This window comes from Gallus gallus, chromosome 1, assembly GCF_016699485.2.
Source record: "Gallus gallus isolate bGalGal1 chromosome 1, bGalGal1.mat.broiler.GRCg7b, whole genome shotgun sequence".
NCBI lineage: Eukaryota > Metazoa > Chordata > Aves > Galliformes > Phasianidae > Gallus > Gallus gallus.
Window position 1 is genome coordinate 126282241 of NC_052532.1, and position 22223 is coordinate 126304463.

Here is a 22223-nt window from a genome sequence, read left to right on the forward strand (position 1 = left end):
GCACAGATTGATATCGTCCAATGTCCAGGCTCATGGCCGTGAGTCTGTCCTAATGCCTAATGGCCTGATAATATCTGGTAGCTGCTGATAATTACATACATATATCACACAAGCTGTTATTTTCCTGTGATTTACTTTTTTTAAATGATACATTTTCTTTCTGTCTAAATTCTACTGATTTGTCTTCATTATACGTTGACTAGTGGGACAGCAGGTTATGTCACATCGGGGTCTGTAGCCTCCACACAAGAAAATATGCACTCTGTGTGATGATCCCATGTAGAAACCACCTTGTAAACTTTTATTTCCCTATATTCTACTTTAGAAAAGGTAATTACGCCATTACAAATCTGCGTCTGTTGGTAAGGCACGAGGGTCAAAACGATCAGCGTAAAGAATGTATGCCTATTATCTGCATATTCTGTTTCTTACGTTCACCGCCTGCCAGTGGGGACGAATCAGCGCCGGCAGCGGTACTCCTGGAACGGCCTGTGCCAGGGAACCCCGCCGCCCCCGCCCGCACACGCAACACAGGGCCGGTGGCGCGGGGCCGTTGCCATGGTTACCGCCCGTCCGCGCGCGGAGCTCGGTAGTCTCGCGAGCTTTGGCACGGGAGCAGGCCGCGCGGCGGGGGCGGTTCAGGCTCGGTTGTGAGGTGCGGCTCGGGCTGCCTGCGGGCCCTGGGCTGGAGCTGGCGGTGGGGGGGAGGGGTGAAAGGCTAGGGAGAGGGGAGGCTCCTTGGGAGCCTGTTCGTAGGGGCGGCTGATGCTGCCGTGTGGCGGGCGGGCAACCGGGGAAAATGAGGAGTTTTCACTGTTTTAGCGTTGTTTGGCTTGTTGATACCACGTTTTTACTGAGCGTACATGCGGGGAGCACCAGTCAAACGGCGTTGTAGGCCTCGTCTTGCAGCACACGGGGTAACGTGGAAAACCTGAAACTCACGGAGTGAGATTGCATTTGAAGCTGCTTGTGTGCTCCTGAGGCCCTGTCCCCTCAGGACTGTGCTGTTCCATTTTGCCCAGGTGGACAAAGCAGTAGCCTAGTTTATTTTTCATGCCATGTCCATATATTTATCCTGAACAGTCAAAGTCTTAATGGATGTAAACCAGACTTTGAGGTTGGGGTGTGTGTAACCCTTCTGATATGCAGCCCCGAAAATTACAAGGCCAACCAGCATGCCTGAGCAATTCTTACTGGGCTCTGACATCACTGCCTGTTCTTTTGAGAACAACAGGTTTGAAGTCACTAGAGCAGTCCTTAAGCTTTTTTTTTCAGCTGAGGCAAAATGAACGACATGTTCATGTTAATTATAAGGAAGGTTATGTTTGTTTGTTCTCTGTAATTTTAGCTCTTCCTGTTTTTGAAATGAACAATTGACTTCATGGTGGTGGATGGCACAGTGCTAGATGGATGCAGAGAGGGAGAGAGAGAAGGATCTACTGCAAAGGGGTTCTTCCTGCAGCTATTTCTGTCTTACCAATGAACTTGTTTTAGGTTGTGATCCCTTGAAAGCTAAGTGTGAGGGCTGTGAGGGGTGCCTTGTTACAGAATCAGGGCCTTGGTGTACAGCCACCTTTCAATTGTTTGTTTATTTTTATTTTCTTCATATTTTTAAACAGGTTACCTTGAAGAACATTCTGCAGTGTAATTTTATAGTGTCCAAGCAGCTCATCTATTGATACTTAGTAAATCTCTAGTAAAACAGCTTCTGAGAGTGCCATCATCTGGATCCAGAGGTTACTTTTAAGAAAATGTGGACTGCCAGAAGTCTCTGTACTGCACAAATACTGTTACTTGAGTTGAAAGAAGGTAGATTGTGTAGTTGCTTTCTTTCAAAAAAACAGCAGTTCTGGACTGGAATTCTAAACTATTGTACCCTAAGAGCACCATATGACAGAGCTAAATACCAGGTAAGTATTTACTTCTATAGTGTTCTTGGTATATATGTTAAGCATCAATACAGTGTTGGTATCACTTTCTTAATAACCTACTTGTCTAAGTGTTTTTTTTTAATCCCAGGTATCTTTTGATGCCAATAAGAGGCATCTATGAAATGAAGATGCCTTTCATAAGTAAAGGTGAAGGGGCAGGCAGCAAGAAGTTTCAGGAGAACCAGTGTTGTAGTATGATTTATGTGTGTGTGTGTGTGTGTGTGTGTGTGTGTGTGTGTTCTTTATTTCTAAGCAGAGAAGAAAGTTTAACTTGTTTCAAGTTATATTCCAGGCAATACAGAATGATAACTGACAGAATTAATGGCTGGTGAAAGCTGTTTAGTGAAGAATACGAGCAGAGTTCTCTGGAAAACTGTTTTTACTAATTCTGCAGAGGGCAAAAAAAGTCTGTGCTTACTAGATTGGGAAGAGAAGATAAAAATGCATGAATTTAGTTATTAAAGAAATCTGTGGATATAAACAGAATTAGTGGGAAGGGACACAAAAGTAAGGCTTGTCTTAGAGAATTGACCATTCCAAATTGTAATGTTTATCTTTTTCTAGATGCATAAATAGCCAAACTTTGTGGTTTAAAATAGCTTAATAAGGGCTAAGGTATTATGGGAAATCCTTTTGGATGGTTATATGACTATTTTAATAGAATTTTTAGGTCTATTTAAGGATAAATAAGCTTTTTTTTATTTTTTTTTTTTTCCCCTTATATGTACTCTTTATTTTTCTTTTAAATAGTAATATTTGATTGTAATATTTTAGGTTTCCAAGATAAATGAAAAAAAGTCAGTAATAGGTACTGCAGTTGCTATTAATGCAGGAGGAATTAAAAGAACTTCTGGACATAGTCCCAGTGGAGAATATGATGGAAGACAAGACACATTAGAAGGTATTAAAACTTTTTTCATTATCTTAAGAAGCCAACTTTTCCTGTCTTTTCTAGACATCTTGTGTTAATGATCAAGATGATCTAAATTATGAACTTGAAAGTCTGACATCATGTTTTTTATTTAATTTCTTATTTTAAGGGAATTATATGCAACTTTTATAGCTTGCAGAAACTACTATAATTTTCCTAAGAATCTTAATATCTACTTAAATAATGTATCAATTTTTAAAATTATTATTATTATGTTTCTTTCTCTCCATTTGTTCAAACTTTTACAGTACTTGTTCATTGTTACTGGATATGTGCAAAACTTAGTTTTGCCGTTCTCCTAGCAACTGTTGTAACTCTTAATTAGAGTACAGTTTGTTGAATAGGCTATGATTTTCTGTGAGCCTATTTTTGGCTGATAAAACAATTTATTGAGTATTTACTGAAGGCTATTAATGGCATGTGATGCTAGTGAGCATTTTTTTGTTTTGTTTTATATACACGAAGAATCATTAAACGTGTGAGTGGTGATTTTTAATTTGGCTAAATTTAAGAATATCATGTCTCTTAGTAGTTACAAATATGACCTTTATTTTTAGCAATGCTGCTTAGCTGAATAGTTCTTTCCATACCTTTGCTTGCTTTCTCATTCCTAATAACAAATTTTCAAGTGTCCTGATATGCGTCATACATTATAACTCAAAGTACTCCTGTGCTTCAGGGTGCTTAGTCATTCTCATTCTATGTATATTTAATTTTTGTTTCTAAAGGCTTTCTAGTCAGATGCTTTGGGCATTTGCAGCTTTTGTTTAGAAACAGACTGACAAAGAGGTAGTTACGACTGGTTAAGGCACTGAGATCATAAAATATATAATTAGACTGCTCAGGAAACTAAAGTATGAAAAAATATTTCATGCTTATGACAACTAGGAAAACAGTAATCACTAAAAGCTATGTTGTAACATAACATAATTCTGCAGCACAAGTGTGTCTCCTTATACATCTTGCTTGAGATACAAATGATTGAGGTGCAACTGAGTATAGAGAGATGATTCCCTTCCAAATATTTTTCTCATCACCAATGAATTCTTTTTGCAGATGTGAGAATTCTTTAAAAAACAAATCATGTGGTTATACTTATTCCTGAATGCTTTTGCATTATCTGTGAAGTTAGGAGTTCAAGCAGCCCCAGTGTTCCAGCTCCTTGCATTTATCTGCTCTTAGATTTTTTTTTTCTTGTAGGCAACAGAACTATGCCTATCCCTTTAGCCAGTTAAAATTTTTGACATTTGTCAGTCATGTAAGATGAAAATGTTATTGGACAGCAGTAGCAAGTACATTTTCTCTATCCTGTATAAGTAATATTTCTATAGCATATACACTGTCCAGAGCTATGCTGGAATGTATTTGTGCATCTTGTAAGTTGCACTTAATGTTATTCTTAACAGCATATCCATATGATAATATTTTAGTTAATAGTTTATATCTCAAAGAGCAAGAACTTCCCTTAAACAATCAAAGAGTATTTATTCTGAAGTCTTGCAAGTCATAGCACTTTTAAGACAACAGGATTTCTGCTGTTTACTCAGTCAGGTGAAAAAATGGCCTATGTCCAGATGTGACAGTGTTCTCATTTGTGGTGCTCTGTTAGAAACTGGCAGGGAATAGTGATATTGTACACTTGATTACGTTTCTCCATACGTCTCGAGAATTGATATAACCCTACTGTTCTTTTTGACCAAAGAGCAGTGATTCACCAGATGATGAAAGGAAAAGAATTTTTGAATTATACTGTCTTTCAAATGCACTGTTCTAACTTGCAAATCGAGTACTGCTATGAAAAAGTTGTAAGAATCAAAACGAATGAGACAGTTTACATTCTTACAAAAGTGGGTATGTGGGTTTCCCTTCTCTGATTTTACAGGACAGTCATCTAATGCTGTCTCATCTTTTCCTCTTATAGAATGCTTTACAAGGTGAAACAGATAGTCTTTTATAGAACCATGATTTTTATTCATCTGAATCATGTTTGTAGGCTAACTGTTTCTTAGAGGGTTCTTGTTGTGGTTTGATTTGTTTATGTGTACACATTTGTTTTGTGATGTTCATGCTTGTTAATGGATACGGAAGTATTGTGTATGCAAAGGGGGATAAAGCATGGTTAATAAATTGGTAAACTACCTTATGATAGTGCGGTTTAGCAGAATGAATTGCCTTCTAAAACAGAAAATGGTATGCCCTGATGCCATGAGATCTCTCCTGTTGTAACAGGAATAGTAATCCTTCCATTTAGGCAGAGGGACCCATTAATGGTCTGATTTAAAACACAGTATATATGAAGCAGTAGTTTAGCATGTCTCCTTGTTTTGTGGTTTAGAAAGCTGCTGCTTCCCCACTCCTTTCATTGCTGAGCTGAAGAGGCGACTTAAATAAAAATCTGTTGCTATATGTCTGCGAAGCTTCATCAGAACTGACACTGTATTGTCTCTAAGTGGTTTCCAAAAGAAAAATTTCATCAGCTATGCCACTACAGACCAGAACAATCAGGTTTACTCCTGAGTATACTGATGTATTCAGTCCCATTCTTACTGATATGTACCCAGATATAATAATTTTATATTTTAATTCAGTACTAGGTGTATCTGGGCAATGTCTGTATATCTGTGAAGTATAATGGAGAATGTCTTTCTCTCATTTTTGTAGTCATTTCCAGAAGCAGAAGAGCAATAGAATATCTAGCTTCATATATATGTGGTTTATTTTAAATAAACCACCTCTAACAGTCCAAATTGTATGCTTCCTTTTTTTTTTTTCTGTGTTTAATACCTTCAGATTGCTTTTATGCTTTTACATTCATGCTTTTATGAGCAAACGTTTGCTTTATATTTATATTTTGCCTCAGTGTATTTTATATATTTTTAACAGTAATAGTGATCGTTGTGCCTTTTTCCTTTCTAAATAAGAAATGACTTTATATAGGAGTTTATCTCATACTGAATACTGGTCCTAGTAAGTAAATGAGTTCCAGAGATGAAAGAAAAAATAGTTTCCCTAGAGAATTCTGTTAGATTCAAGGCTGTATGCATAATGGAAACATGATGATATTTAGTGTTCCAGCATCACTGTGAACACTTTTAAGTCACTACTTTCGTATTTCTTTGATGAGATGGATGAAAATTTGGAGGTATGTTATATATAGAAACATACTTTTATGTCCTGATTGAAAAAGGAATTTGTGCTAAGGAGCATTTTAGAATGATTGCTCTCAGTTTTGGAGATGCTAAACTCAAGCAGCTAATTGTTTGATATTTTGGTTAATCAAAAGTGCTTACTACTCTAAAGTAAACAGTTTTTTAACATAGATATTATATATATGTTATGTATTCTTTCCCAGAAACATAGTTGTATGTTGTAAGATGAAAGTAACTGATCCTCTCTCTTCCTGACTGCAAAACTTTATTTCCACAGCAAAAATGAAACGTGTCAATCTATCATTTGCATCATGTGGGTTTCTGGGTATATACCACTTGGGGGCAGCAGCTGCTCTTTACAGGCATGGTAAGAAGTTACTGAAAGTTGTGAAAGATTTTGCAGGAGCTTCTGCAGGATCCCTGGCTGCCACTGTCTTATTAGCAGTACCAGAAAATATAGAGGTAAATTTATAAACTCGTAGGTATAGGACGTAATCATTTTCAAAGTTTATTCTAAAATATTTAAGTTTAAAAACTTTAATTGTAGAGATATCCTTCATTTTTGATCTTCACCTTGCTTTTTGTGAAGGAACAGGACTCATATGTATGTTTTCATTAGCGAAATCTGTGAAGCATGGACAAAAACAAGTATTTATGCAAAAGTTGGTGCTCAGTTTATGGTATAAAATTATGTGGACTGTGTATTTAAGCTATGTAATTACAAACTTCATGTGTCTGAATGTTGAGTTGCATGCAACCAGGTGTATCAAAATACATCTGTGTTTTACTTATTTGTTGTACATTACTAAGTTGATCATCGTTTTCTTGTCTGTAGGCAGACTGTTAAGCAAATGTGTAGCACTGTCCTTTGTGGAATGATATGAAAATGATGAATGACTCTATCCTTATAGCCAAAACACCACACACAGACTCTAATTTTTACAGGCTCCTTGCTGTTTGTTCTTGATTAGACAACCTTACATAGGACAAGCTTTAGACTCAGTACAGTTTAGGACTTAATAGCAATAGCTGCACCGTATACCAGGGGAGAATTAACCCTCACAAACTTTTGTTCTAGAATGTCACGTAGTTGTTAGACCTGCTGTAAGGCCTTTGATAAAGTCTCTCAAAACATTCTTGTCGCTAAATTGAAGGGGTATGTTTGATGGATGGACTGTTAAATAGATAAAGAATTGACTGAATAGGTGCATCCAGAGAGTTACACAGTTCAGTGTCCAAGTGGAAAACAGTAATGAGTGCTGTCCCTAAAGGGTCTGTGCTGGGACCACTTCTACTTGATATCTTTATCAGCGTCATGGATAGTGGGATTAAGTGCACGCTTAACAAGTTTGACACTGAGATGAAGTGGTTCAGTTATGCTAGAGCTCTGATAGAGTAGTACTGGTGCATGAAGAAGCTGATATGAGCCAGCATATGTGCAAGAAGCCCAGAAAACCAGATGTGTTTCAGGCCCACATAAGAAGAAGTATGGCCAGGAGGGAGATTATTTGTCCTCCCGCTCTCATGAAATCCCACCTGGAGTACTGTATCCAGATCTGGGGTCCCCAGTACAAGCGAGATCAAGTCCAGTTAGAACAGATCCAGAGGAGGGACACAACAAATATCACAGGGCTGGAACACCCTGCTGTGAAGAAAGGCTGGAAGAGTTGGAGTTGTTCAGCCTTGAAAAAAAGAAGGTTCCAGAGAGACCTCATTACAGCCTTTCTATGCTTAAAGATGGCTTGTAAGGAAGACATAGAAAACTTTTTACCAAGGCCTATAGTGACAGAGCAAGTGGATGCAGTAGTAAATTAAAAGGGAATAGATATAGGCTGGATAAAAGAGAGAAAATCTTCACTATTAGGTTGATGAGGCTTTCTGGGAAAACACTGTTTTGTTTTGTTTTTTTTCCAGTTTTGTTTTGCTAGTTTTTCCCTGTAGTTTAAGGCTACTTTGCCTTCCTGATGTGCCTTTAATGTCTTTCCTTTAATATACTTAGAGGAATAGACCTTGCTGAAATGTTAATAGTCCTTTAATATTTTAAATTATCATAAACAGTATTTTTGAGGATGAGGGAGAAGACTGTTAGATAACTTTTTTTTTTTCCTAAGTCCCCTTATGGTTCAGTCTAATGAACATTAGGTAAATTTCTTCAGCTCTCTCTGTAAATACTTCAACATCTTTTGATTTGAATAGTGTCAACCCAGATCACACGTTACCACCAAACTCTTTGTTTTGCTATGATACGAACATAGCTTGCAGTTGGCCTTTTGTTTTTTCTGTTTCTTAATAATAAGTTCTTCTCTGGCTTCTTTTTTACCTCCACCCCCACAAATGCTTTCTTTATATGACTCAATATTATCCAAGTTCCACACTGTGGTCAAGATAATATTATGTGTGACTTGTTTAGGTGTAGTCTGTAGTCTCTAATTAATAGTTCAGTTTCAGTTTTGTTTGGTGTAATACTTACCTCTGCCCCTAATTTCTTTTATGGTAAGCACAGCAGCTAGCTTTTTTTTTTTTTTTTAAGCTCAAGTAAAATGTTTTTGATTTTTTTTCTAGCCAAAACATTCGTTTCTAATCTGATTCAACTTAAAAAATTGTTTTTAAGTCAAAATATGAGAAGAGTTTTTGATTGTGGGAATTAAGCTTATATTGTATTAGGTTTTGCCCTGACAATATCATTTTAGCATAAACTGAACAATGTGTCATGAACTTTTTATCCTTTGTAGTTTTCTTAATAACTTTTAAGTCGTTTTATTACATTGCTTAAATGTAAATTTGAGAACTCTTTGGGAGTTAGTCAGAAACATTTCCTAATTCTTGTAGCATGTAAATAAGGACAGTGTTGTATAGTGAGTAGAAAGTACTTCATTTTAATATTTTTATTGAAATTTCTACAAAATTTTCATATCAAGATAATTATTACATTAGTGATAGCATTTGTAATTGTTGAAATATCCACAAATACAACTCTGACGTCAGATAGGTTTTCTTTTCTTTCTTTTTTTTTTTTTTTTTGGAATGATGGCTGTGTTAGATAAGCTATAACTAGGACTTTCTCAGTGTCCTATTCTCAAAGCTCTAATACAAATGTTTTTGAACTAGAAGAGAATGTAATGTTGAAGATTTCTTGTCTTGACTATTGTTAAAATATAACAGCTTGCTAATGCATTTCTGTAATATCTTGAATTTTTGTCACTGTTGAAAAGGCATGGGACTTGAGAATTGTGAGGACAAATTTTCAAATATGTGAAGGCTTATAGAATTACAGATGAGTATCTATTTCTTTCAGAAGTATGTGATCATGTTAGATGTCAAGTTTACTTAAATCAATAGAAGTAGTTACCATTTCTAAACATGTTCTCGGTCACTATTTGAAATTTAGATGCATTGTTTAAAGCTTCTGACACTAAGAATTATCAATAATTCATAGCGTCAAGGAGACATGCCTTTTGACAACAAGGATTGAGAGTCTAGGAATATGATCTGTTCTTAGCATTTATAATATGGAAGGTAGTTTTGTGTAGTTCACTTAGGTTTGCAGTTGTCCAACTTCCTTTTACTCTTACTTCCCTGCCACTTCAGTTACTTTATTAAGGCATTTTAGATCTAGTGATCCTAAATATGAGGTGCTTCTATTATCTGTAGCAGTTCAGGGATTTCTTCGGTCCCTTTAGAGAGAGGCTGAGGTGCTGAAGATTTGAATCACTGCCTGAATATGCTTCTTTCCAGTGAATTGATTACAGAAGCCTTGCAATAAACTGAAGACCTGGGGCATGTAACTGGTTTTATATATTTGAATTGGACTGACAATGGTGAATGAAATACTGCCTATGGTAGAAGTGAAAATATAACCTGTGTGTAATGAATTTTAGTCCCCATTGCTTTAAGAGATATGGAACTCTTAATTTTCACTAGTATTTTTGATACATTTACTAGTAGACCATTTAGAAAGTGGGTACAAGATCTTAATCTTTGCATTTTGCTTAGACAAGTGCCCTATTGCACTTGTACGTAGGAGAGTACAAGTGATTTGAGGGAACTAAACTGCTCCAACCAGCTTGCTCCTAATCTTCCACCCAGGTTTTTTCCTGTTACTTCTTTCATATACTCTCACTGTTCTTTATTTTCCCCAGTCATGTCAATCATTTATTCTGTTACTATCAATATATTTCTTCATGCAATAAGCTAATAAGCCAAGAACCCAAAACTATTTATAGGCAGTTCTTATACTCTGTTTAAAAAAATGTGCTCATATAGGTACATGTACTCAAAAAACATACTGTACTTGAATTTTAGATTTTTCCCAAGTCTTTGAAGTCATATAGTCTGCGTGGAACAGTAACGATGAAATAAAAGTGATACTGAACAGCAAGTCTTACGCATTTAGAATCATAATTAAGGGTTGAGAATCTTTTTGCTAAAAAATAAACACTTTGTATTCTTTTACTTGCCTTTGGAGTTATGGTGCACATTTCAAGCTATTTTTTTCACAGTAACTAAGCATTTCAGCTTAAGTAAGAGAGCTTTTCTGGCAGTAGAATCTGTAGCGTGGTTTTCTGCAGTTGTCTTTTGTTTATTTGTCTTCCATCAGTTGTAGTAAACATAGTATTTTATTCATTAAAGGTGTGTTAATAATTTTTGTTTTTTATCAAGGAGGAACTATGATGCTTTTAATGCTTACAGCTATCTTAAGATACTTATGTCTGGGTTTAGTATGAAAGTAGTCTTTAACATAAAAGGTGGTTGTCTGCTTGGTGTACGGATCTTCATTTCTGGTAATGACATGATCCAGAGAACTGATTACTGAGTAATAGTAATACCTAGAAAAGTAGCCTTCAAAGTAGCCTTGGTTGATAGAATGGTATTGTTGGGAGGTTTGGCTTTATTTATTTATTTTTTTTTTTCATTTAAATATATTTGTTATTAATGAATTAGGAATCTTGTTATATATGTTTTCTTACAAGTTAGTTTGTATGACAGGATCAACAGTATGTTAAACTTGTCTTGATGCAAACCACTCACACATGGAAAAATATGTTAGTCTTGTCTTGTAGGTTGTTTTTGATTAATGTTTTAGCTGTTAGTATGTTCTAGATACTACAGTTGAAGTTACTTTCTATAATGAAAACTATAATGAAAACATCTTTAATGGTGAATATTTTAATTTTCAGAAATGTCAGCAGTTTACCTATGAATTTGCTGAAGAAGTCAGAAAATTGGACTTTGGTGCAGTAACTCCTGGTTACGATTTTATGAAAAGACTTAGGTACCTATCTTGAAGGGTCTATTAAATGATTTTTGTGTGATGCTCTCTAAATAAAACTGGAGAGTAAAGTTTTTTTCTCATATTGTGGAGAGCTTTATCCCTCTGTACTTGTAAGATTTTTACATGGTGAATAATACTTAGCGCTTTCTTTATTCTAGGGAAGGCATAGAATCTATTCTTCCTTCTAATGCTCATGAGATAGCTGAGAATCGGCTCTATGTGTCTGTTACTAATGTGAGAAATGGGAAAAATTACTTGTTCTCAAATTTTGCCTCCAGGGAGGACCTCATTAAGGTAATGATTTTGCATAGTTCTGCTTTAAATAAAAATATATGACTTTCTTCAGTGCGTAAGAGTGTTATTATTAGGTGTGTAATAAATATTTTAGTCAAATAGTCACTGATAATACAGTGCTGCTATGTAGATAAACAACAGGCAGTATTCAATACTGAAGTTTTGAAGACTTATTTCACTTGTGTCAGAATTATTACATTGTAGGCAAGGCCTTTTAAAAAATAACAGAACTGTTAATTACCATTTAATTGTTGATTGCTTAGTAGGTGAGAATAAAATAATCTTCAAATTTTATAATAATTCTGTGAATCTTTTTGCATCTCTTGACTCACTCATACTCACTTAAGTTCAATCACAAGAGAAAGTGAACAAAAGGAATTCAAAAGTCTTGAAAATAACTTAAAAAATACCAGTACTATGTGGGGAATAGACATACTGCCATATTAAGTATCACTCAAACTTTATTTTAACCATTATAGCCTATCTTTTATGGCCCATCTCTTTTCTTGTGAATACCATTTTAAAAATCTAGATCAGGATTGTAAACATAAACTGGTTTATGAAATGGTAGGAGGAATTCATATGCATGTAAAGCAAATGTTCCTTCTAATAACTGCTTGTATTTTAGTGGAGGACATTATAAGATATATCAGGAAAAAAAAAAAAAGGACATATAGTAAGCAGGAAGCTTTAAGGAAGAATTTCTTTTTTCAACATCTTTCTAGATGCTTTGAGGAATTGTTTAGGGGTAGACATCGTCTTACTGTTTTGTTGGGGAAAGGGCCTGTTGCTAGAAAAATGTTTCTGTTTTTCAAAAGTAGAAGACAAAACCTTTCTGTTCAAGCTCCGACAAATATCTGGTGCTTTAGATCACTGGGAATAGAAATAGGCAAGAAAAAGTGTGAGGTAAAGCCTTAATTCAAATTTGTATGGGGAGAAAAAATGTTTAACAGTGAAATTAGCTTAATTTGTTGTTAAAATAAATAAAATTCTAGAGAGAGAAGAACAAACAAACAAAAATCCTTGGACAATTTTCCATAATCTCCATTAATTATTTGCTTGTTTGGACCTGATGGCATTTTGCATGTCTGTAAGCTGTTTGTGTTCCCAAGATCTGTTCCTCATTCACTCTCATGCATATGGGCCAGATTTCCCTGTACTGTAATATTTGACACATCTGACATATCTGAAATATCTAGCTATATACAGATTCCATACACAGGTAGATGATTAGGTACATGTACATATACATAGGTACACATGCACAGATTCATAGATACTGTTAGGAATGGATAGAAAGGTATATGAATGTGCAAATCTGTACGTAGCAGAAGAGGTATCCTAGTCTAAAATAAATTTGAGAACTGCTTTAGACAGCAGTGTAGCTTGCAGAAGAGCAAGCAGCAATTTGTTAATACCTGAATATTAGGTAGGTATTAAGGTAACGAATTGAACCAATTAAAGATGTAGATAAATGAATTTCCAGGCTGTTTATAATGTTTAATGTTCTGGATATATGCATGAAAATATTTATTGGTTCAGAATTATTTGATTGCTTTTTCTTCACTCTTCTCCAGTTCTTCTTCTTTCTTTTATCTAGGTCCTGCTAGCAAGTAGTTTTGTACCAGTATATGCTGGAATGAAGCCAGTCGAGTATAAAGGAGAGGTAAAGTTTCACTCTAAGTTTTTTGTTTTTTTTTTTTTATTTATTTTCCAAGAACATCCTTCATTTATGATGTAATTGTCTGATCTCAGAGGATGTCAGGTGGGAATTGCAATACTTTGTTCTGTAGAATCTTTATTGTTTCTACTGACATTGCAGGGTAACATGAAAGATGCCATGAGTTCATTCATATATTGTTTCAAAAATTGAGAGTGTTGAGACTGAGTGATCTGTACAGTATGAAACCTTTTCATAAACATAATGCCTAACATTTGTCAAGAGAAGAAGCCTCTCTTAGAACAGATGCTTCTTCTGACAAGTTGCGTTACTGACTCCAACTTAAAGAACTGTTATTCTGTTTTTCTGTGTAGTGAAGGGAGTAAGGGGAGTCTTGACATATCCTACTCCGTTTGTCTACTTCTGTCTATGTATGTGTTGCAGTTGTGTTCAGAACATGATGATAAGTTTACGAAACACATATAAATCTTTGATCTCTGGGTGAACATTAAACAATAAACTTTTCCCTGTCACGCAGTGCTATGGATTTCTGAGAGGTATACACTACTACAGGAAAAAATGTTTACAGTTTTCTATACTTAATAATTTAGTTCCAATAACTTTTTTGTCTTATATAAAGTAACATTTTAAGAATAATTTTGATTTGGTTTGTAATTATTAGAACCAAAAAAAAAAAAAATCTTTTCTTTCTAAAAAGTGTTACTGCTTCCTTTTTGTTCATCATTCACATCCAGATACTGCATATAGCATCTCTTTCATCCTCATAACCACTGCACAAAAAAAAAAAAAAAAAAAAAAAAAACCACGAAAACAACACTGGCTTATAGCCATTCATATCTAACAGTTAAATTTCTGTTTAGGGACTTTGAGTTCTTTTCTGATGTCAGGAAACTTCTCAGATTTAAAACTATTTATACATCAATAGATACCATCTAAAATGTTGAAGAGTTTGAATCAGTTTACGTGACTGCTTGACTTAAATGAGAGACTGCTTGCCAGGGTCTAGAGATTTCGTTGATTGAAGTCCTTGTATGTTGCTTGCGCAGCTCAAGGGGCATACATAGATGTTTGTGGTTCATTCTGCCACTACTCAAAGGGAAGGGAGTGTCTTTGTTAAACTTCTTACGTGGTTCTTTCAATTAACAAGTTGAATAACTGGATCAGAGATCTGTGTAAATTGATTGAAAAAATATTTTACTGGATGAACGCTGCTATTAGGATTTGCCCAAGTTTTGTGATATTTACTGAAATACCTGCAGCCTCTTCTTAGTGGAAAATTCTCATTCCTCCCTAACTTTTTTTTTTTTTTGCATTCAGAAGTTAAATCAATGAATGTATCAGGACAGCTTGTTCTTCTGTTATTCAAAAGCTGCTTGTCATTCCCAAAGCCTCTTATTACACTCATGTCAGATGCACCAAAGGTACTTGAGAAAGAGAAAGAGGTTGCTTTTAATTTTATTTGTTGGAATGGATTAGTTCTAGATGCCTGCACTGACTTTTCTCACAAAGTCTACTTGTGGATTGGGATTGATTGATTGATTTATCTGTTTACTTATTTATTTGAAACGACTGTTTCTGGTAAATTGAAGTGACTACTAGCCCAAAACACTTTGAGTACTGTGAGAGCAAAATCTTAGAAGCTGTTTTGCATTTCCATGGATTGGTGTAGTGAATGAAAGAGTGTGGGTAGGTAACTGGGGGCCTAGGTATTGCTGAATAGAGCTAACTGTATGGAACGGGCTTCTTATGTCACCTTCATGCACATCACCAAGTCATCTGAGGTGGGGATAAATCTGCTAAGTTGCTTGTTAGTGTAGTCACCACATCAGTCTGTTCATAGCATGTTTTCTTCTGGTTTGATAAGCCCAAAGATACCTTGAAGGAAAAGGATGTGTAATACAAAGAGAACAGCTGAGAACTTGGTGTGTTAGTGATCTTAACTAGACTGGGCTAGGTTTTCACCTGGATCAAGTATTTAATATTGTCTTGAACTACACTTTCTGCAACAGTTGAGTGGCCTTGTGCTATGCAAACTTGGACATACTGGCTTTTGTTAAAACAAACCTTTACTGAAAGCAGTGGGGCACCTTTCTTGTGCACGTCTAGATGGGCAAAACCTGCTCCAAGTGGAATTACCTTATTTTGAGTTGGTGTCCTCTGAATGCCCGGGAACGTTGATCTTTGAACTGAATAGATGTCCCCTGATGATTGACTATGTGATGATGAAGCTGTACTTTGAGTCACTGTAGTTCTTACAGGACACCTTTGTGGCCTACTGGTAAAGAGGCCCAGCCTCCATCCTCAACTTTTGTATTTGTCTTGGTTTTCATTGCACGTTATTTTAGAACTTCCTTTGTCTTTGGACTGTACTTAATAAAGGAACTTATTCAGAAGTTACCTGGAATTTGCTTCATTAGCTAAGAAGCATTTTTGAAGAACTGTTTAATAGAATTACAGGAAGCTGGAGCATTACATCTCTTTATTTTCAGCATGGAAATACTGTTTTTAACTGTAACATGAAAGACTTCGAAGCCAAAATATTTTTGATAGAGAAACAGTTTCTCCCAAGTGCTTGAAAGAAAATGCTACAGAGAGCATCACCCAGGAAGTACATAATCTACACAAGATAGTGCTTAACAAAAGGTATTGCCTTTGCCTCAGTAAATCTTTTTCAGATTTTCAAAGAAATCTTTAAGCTGTATTAAGGGGAGAGGGAGGAAAAAATAAATAATCAGAATTTTTAAACGTAGAAGATCTTGAAGGGTATAAAAAGACTAAGCTAGACTTATGAAAGATGTTAATAAAGTCTTGTATTACAGTATCTTAGATTTGGCTTAGATTGTAATTTCACAGCTCTAATTGCCATAGAAATCAGAATTTAAAAAAAAAAAACACTTTAAAATTCAGGGATTTTTATATCTAAATCAATAAAAGGTAGCTATCTATGGACAAAAAAAAAAAAAAGAAGCTCAAGAATAGATTCAAACTGATAGATGTTGGTGTCTCAAGGTACATCTCAGCTTTACTCACAGTAGTAGTACTGCTGTAATGGAGTTTGAGAAATCTGAAAGGTAGCTTTAGATGGCTTTTTTTTTTTTTTTTTACCTCGTCCTCTAAGGCAAAGTAATCTCCTTACTAGTGTAATTTTTGTGGAAAGGAATTCAGTGGCGCATTATGGCTACAGACATCAGCAGCTAATGTCAAGAGTCAAGTTCTTAAAGCTGATTATCAAGTAACAGGATGAGAAGGGTCATATTTATATTGAAAATATACATATATCTGTAGCTTATATTTTAAGCTCAGGAACATAAAAGAAATTTGAAATGCCACATTTAATCCAAGAAATTGAAGAAAGGCATGGGTGCATGAACAAAATAAACAACAACCTGATTCTTGGTGTATATCCATATGAAAAGGTCTTAAGTCCATCAGGTATCAGAAGATATGGAAGTTGACAATAGAATAAGGCGCCACTGACAACAATACTCTAACATGGCACTGGGGAAAAATCTGTACCTAATTAGACTTCCTTTAAGTGAGAGTGAAGGATACAGCTAAGAGCAGTCTATACAATCAAATCATGAACCTCAGTGATTTCAAGGGCTTCCAATGAGCAGATGCTGTAACCTGAAGTTACGCTTTCTGTACAGCAGTCAATACACAGAATCTTTCCAAGAGTGCAAAGACAGTTTAATTTGAATAACATAAACAATTTGCCAGTAGTATATTTTTTACAGGAAATGGCTTTTTTTGTGACTAAATTCCTGTAGCATTTTCAGAAATTTTGTGAGAAAACTTTCATTATTTTAGCAATTTTATTGTGGCCACAGTACCAGGTAGACTCAACTCCTGTAGAATACTTGATGTCTGCTCTTTCTCAAGTACTGTAAGTGTCCAGCTCCTTCCTACCTTTATCCTTTACTATTCAGCTGTTGCTGTTTCATGTTGCACATTTTTTTCAGTGTGCAAGAAAACAAGATGTTCTAGGAGAGGTGAAGTCATGTTTATTTTAGCTCATGCAGCCATTATCCCTTTCATGTGGACATTTCCCAGCTCCTATTTGGCAACAGATTAAAGCTTATAAAACTGTATGTTATGTAGTATGGTTCATGTGTAACAGTAATGATCTTACCTTTTTCCTTTATCCGTTGAGAAAAAATATATATTTTAAACTCTGCGACATTTTGATAATAGATCAGTTAAACAAGAGTTATTCACTTTATTAAAAATATGTACATGTCTGGGAAGCTTATAAATATGTTTTAACACTGTCAAATACTAAACTGAACACTGTATGCATTGTCTGTTCTTAGATTTTGATGCCTGTTATACTTGAGGTTGCTTATTCATTGAGAGGTAAACTTCTAGATTTCCATGAGTGTGTTGTAGAAGAGACAGGGACAGAAAAGATGAAGCATTCAGTTATTATCATATTGTACTTAAGCTGTTGTGAAAATTTTATTTTGCAGTAGAAGTGGGTTGATGGTGGCATTACCAATGGCCTTCCTATCTTGCCTTTTGGACGAACGATTACGATTTCTCCTTTCAGTGGTCGATTAGATATCTGTCCACAAGATAAAGGACGTGTTGATCTGTATGTTAAATTTGCAAAACAAGATATAATGGTGAGTTGCTTGTTTATTTACTAACTTCAGAAAAGGAAAAGGTGGTTGAGCAGTTTATACTTATTTTAAGTGTTTATTTTTTGTGTATAATTTTCTTTATGTGATGTCTTTTGCATTTTCTTTTTTGCATACAAAATGTAAGCTTTCCCTTAGACACAAAGGAAAGAAAAATATAGTAAAAATTTTGCCAGAAAGGTTGGAAGGCATGTATCTAGTACAAAATAGAGCAAGTATGTCACAGGCTATTCAATTTATATAGTCTAGACTTGCTATACATATCAGCTACTCTACTTCTGTAAAATACTCAAGGGAAACTATCACATCTGTTCATACTTACTAAGATTAGCTGCTCTGAGTTTAAAATATAGTTTTAAGTTCTACATTTGAAATTATATCCAATGACTTGACACTTCATTGCTCAACTGGGCTCATATTAAGATTTTAAAACCCATGACTGCAACACTTTTCCAGAAATTTTATTAGATGTTATAGAAATGTTTATGTAGGCCAAGACTGATTGATATGACCTTTTCATTGTTAACATTTCTGTCTGCTCAGGCTTTCTCTCACAAACTTTTACTACAATATTGCATCCTTTGTCATGATGGAAGAAAATAGTGAATAGCAGTAGGTCTACCATTGTTGTCAAAGAAACTTTATTAGAAAGGAAAAAAAAAAAAGGTTAGCAATAGTTTAAGTGAAACTTCAAAAGTATAGCAACTGTGCTTGATATGTTTTCTTAAATTGGGTGAAACTAATGTTTTTTAATGTTCTAAATTGGACCAATTTCTAAATCTTTGTAGTCTTTCACAGCATTGCAGTACTTGGTAAATGACCATAAAGAATGAGATTATTTATCTTACTGAAAATAAATGCATAACTTTCTTGGAATTTCTTGATTATTGCTTATGTCCAATATTTAGTGCATCTAGAGGAAGAAAATGAGTTGATGAGTGGAATAATTTTGAGAATAAATTGCAGAATTGCATTGCCTCTAGGGTCATCCAGATGCAGGCTTGTGTAATATCTCAGGCAACATTGTAAACTATTCTTTTTGAAATAAATTTGGCTTTTAGAGCTGCAAATATGTGAACTAAGAATGGTTTTCTTTCTGCAACATTGTACATAAAAGGAACAGTCGTCTATGCCTGTTCACATTCCAGTCTTCATATGAATAGTGTTTTCTCTTTGAACATCCTCCTCCTATTAGTGGTTTCTGCACTTGGTGTCAGAATTTGAATACTTGTTTCAAATAATGAAGATTATTTTGAGATTGTATAGCAAAATATAAATAAATAAAGTACGTGGCTAAAATACCATTAATTGCGCTATGAAGTGGTCAAAATATTTCCTTGCAGAAGTATAGTTCATGTCAGCTGCCACTATCTGAGGCAATTACTGGTGTGCTTCTGTGCTTAAAACATTTCAGAAACTCAGCTTGTCTTAGAGGCTGTGGATTTATTGGTGCATACACAGGCCATCTGTACAAATTTGGCTTGGTTTTTAGCAATGTGCCTGAATATGTGATTTACTAGCGTAGACAGTTTTTAAATATGCTAACCTAAACAGGTGACAGAACATATAACAACACAGTCAAGTCTGAGATAAGTTGCTTTAATAGATTAATTTCTAGCACCTCTCTCTTTTGCAGTTGTCTTTGGCCAACCTAGTAAGATTTAATCAAGCTATGTTTCCACCAAACCAGGAGAAAATGGAATCACTGTACCAAAATGGTTTTGATGATGCTGTACATTTTTTACTAAAAGAAAACTGGTTTGAATAGGCAAAACATTGAAGGAAAAAAAAACCAAAAACCTACAGCTTTCAAAACACAGCTATAGGCATTCTGCCTCAAATCTAGGAGATAGTTATCACAGTTTCTGTTTATTGAAATAAAAATCCCATTTGGAATTGCATCATCTTCTGCCAAGAAAGCATCATCTCCATTCAGAAGACCTGTTTAAACTGTTTAAACAGATTGAGAACTGTACTTGCCTAGTAGTTGGCTTGTTTGAGAAGATTCAACTTCTGATCCATTTTGCTTCGGAACTGGACTTTAAATTGGCAATTGTAAAAGCTTCTGTTACCATAATTATAGAAATTTGGAAGACATTTCCAGTGTTATTTGAAAGACTGATCAGTGTTGTACCATGAAGAATTTTAGTCTGTATTCCTCACTTAATATAGCAGTAGTGTATGCTTATCGAGCGTTTGCAACATTGCTAATCTAATTTACTTCTTAAAGCTTTTTAAAGGATCTGAACTCTTAGCACTGGCCGCAAGAAATAAAACATTTGCACTTTTATCTCTGATGTGTTTATTTTTTTTAACATTAAAGTTTTTGCATTTCTCAGTGAAAGCACTTTCTCAATTGGAAATACTATTTGAAACTTTTGTGACAGAACTGTGATGTCTTGTCCACTAAAAATATCTTGTACAGAAGAGTAGTTATTTTTACTGTGTTTTCTTCTGCTGATAAAATTGAATAAACTTATTTTCTTGAAACTTTTGTGAAGAGCTTATTTATAAGTTTCTCAGTGTGCCTTATTCATAAAATAAATGTTTTATAACAACCTAATAAAGTGGTTGGATATAAATTCTTTCATTGTTCACCTTGCTGTGATTTCCTTAAATGCAAGTTCAAAAATTTCAGTCTTAATGCCTAAATTCTAAAATCAACAACTACTTAAAAGTAAAGTATTTCTTTCTTAAGTGTACTTTTTACGATGAGTTCTTAGTGCTTACAAAAAATTGAGATTGAATTATGTATAGCACTACTCCAAAGTAATTGAAAATCTAGGGAGGTGAGAATTACAGTTAAATACACATATTTTGTACCTGTTTGAAGGCCTCTTAATGTAAGCAACATATTCATATGTAGTTGATACCAGGATAGGATTCGTGTGGTAAGATTGAACTCTGTTGCTGTTTTTGCTAGAAAAAATAAATAATAATGCTTTGCATCAGCGTTTTAGATGCATGAGGTTCTGTATGAAGTGAAAATAGAATATGATTTCCAGATATGTAGGACTCCAGATACGTAGGACAGCATTTCTACAGGTAGAGCTGAAGTGCTTTTGTGCTACAAAGACACTTGTGCCTTGCTTGCATTCATTCTTATTTACACAGAGGAGAACTTTTAGCATAAACAGAAATAGTGAACAATGCTATTGAAAGATTGTTGCAAACTGTTCTGCTATAGCCTAAGTTTGTAATTCAATTTCAGTACTTATTTTGGTACAATGGGAGAACCTTCTTTTTCATGTAGCATTCTGAGGGCTTGGAGCTACTCATGAGCTTTCGGAAATAGCAGAACCAGTGCTACAGCTTCCTGAGCTATCATGGAGTGTGTATATTTAGCAAATCTGTACAAAGCTTGTTTACCTGGATGCAGTTCTGTAAGAGCTGCCTGTTAATATTATTAAATGAAAAGCTCATTTCTTGATAATGTATATTGCTTTTGAGCATTGTGTGTCACAGTTTGATGTGCTCTTTATTTTATTAAAACCTGATTTCTCTCTGCATGTATTATTACCACCTACAGGAATATATGCCGTATCCTGTACACCATGCTCTTAAGCTCCCCAGGCAGTGTTCAGTTCTTTAGAAACTGACCTTCAGATGTTTATGATAATGTAATGCTTTTCAGGGGGAATAAAATCTTAGTAATGCAAGGAAGGATGTAGAAGTGTTTATTATTATTATAGGAAGATTTATTTTTTTAATTTATCTTGGAATGTAAAAGTTGAATGAGCAAAGCAAGAGTCAGAGATTTTTCAATAAGTGCCATTTTATAAAAGATGGTAAAAAGAAAAGTGATGCAAGCTTATTGTCTTAAGGCTGCTAATTTGGTCATAGTGAAGCATAGTAAAGTGCATTGAGAAAAGTTTTATTCTCACCTAACAATGTTTGAATCTTTGAAATAAAATGTTTATTGATCAGTTAGCCTCCTAGGGAAGTATTTGCCATTTTAAATCAGGAGGATAGTTGTAGTCTCCTTGTTTCATAGAGGAAGTCATCTACTTCTGTGCATTCAGATTTTGTGAATACCACCCATTTTCTTTCCTCCTTCTTCCTGGGTCTATTTAACTCAGCAAGGAGAATGGAATGTTTATGAGGATCTCAGATGTGTATAAATAGGTGATGGGAAGGAATGAAAAAGATGAATCCTCAGTGTCATGGCATGGCAATGGGCACAAGCAGGAGGAAAACACCAGGTTCTTTCTGACCATCAGGAAGCACATCTGTGCTGTGTGGATACTGGAGCACTGACAGAGGTTAGAGTTCACCAGGGAGGTTGTGGAGCCTCCCTCTTTGGAGAGCTTCAAAAGTCACTTGGT

The 22223-nt window shown here is 35.0% G+C and overlaps 1 protein-coding gene across 9 annotated transcripts; it reads left to right on the plus strand.

Moving 5' to 3' along the window:
- The first annotated feature begins 591 nt into the window (after positions 1-591).
- On the plus strand, positions 592-20388 carry PNPLA4 (patatin like phospholipase domain containing 4). 9 transcript variants are annotated; one of them, NM_001397997.1, is made up of 9 exons: positions 592-917; positions 1620-1910; positions 2706-2832; positions 6289-6473; positions 11189-11283; positions 11442-11577; positions 13178-13243; positions 17731-17883; positions 19535-20388. In NM_001397997.1, the coding sequence occupies exons 2-9, from the start codon at positions 1752-1754 to the stop codon at positions 19664-19666; spliced, it is 1053 nt and encodes a 350-aa protein (NP_001384926.1). In that variant the 5' UTR covers positions 592-917; positions 1620-1751; the 3' UTR covers positions 19667-20388. The 9 variants fall into 9 exon arrangements, 8 of the variants coding, with proteins under 8 accessions (NP_001384926.1, NP_001124212.2, XP_015129486.2 ...); NM_001130740.2 differs by having other exon boundaries at positions 592-655; XR_006939205.1 differs by lacking the exon at positions 19535-20388 and adding an exon at positions 15748-15901 and having other exon boundaries at positions 607-655; positions 17728-17866.
- Positions 20389-22223: the final 1835 nt, after the last annotated feature.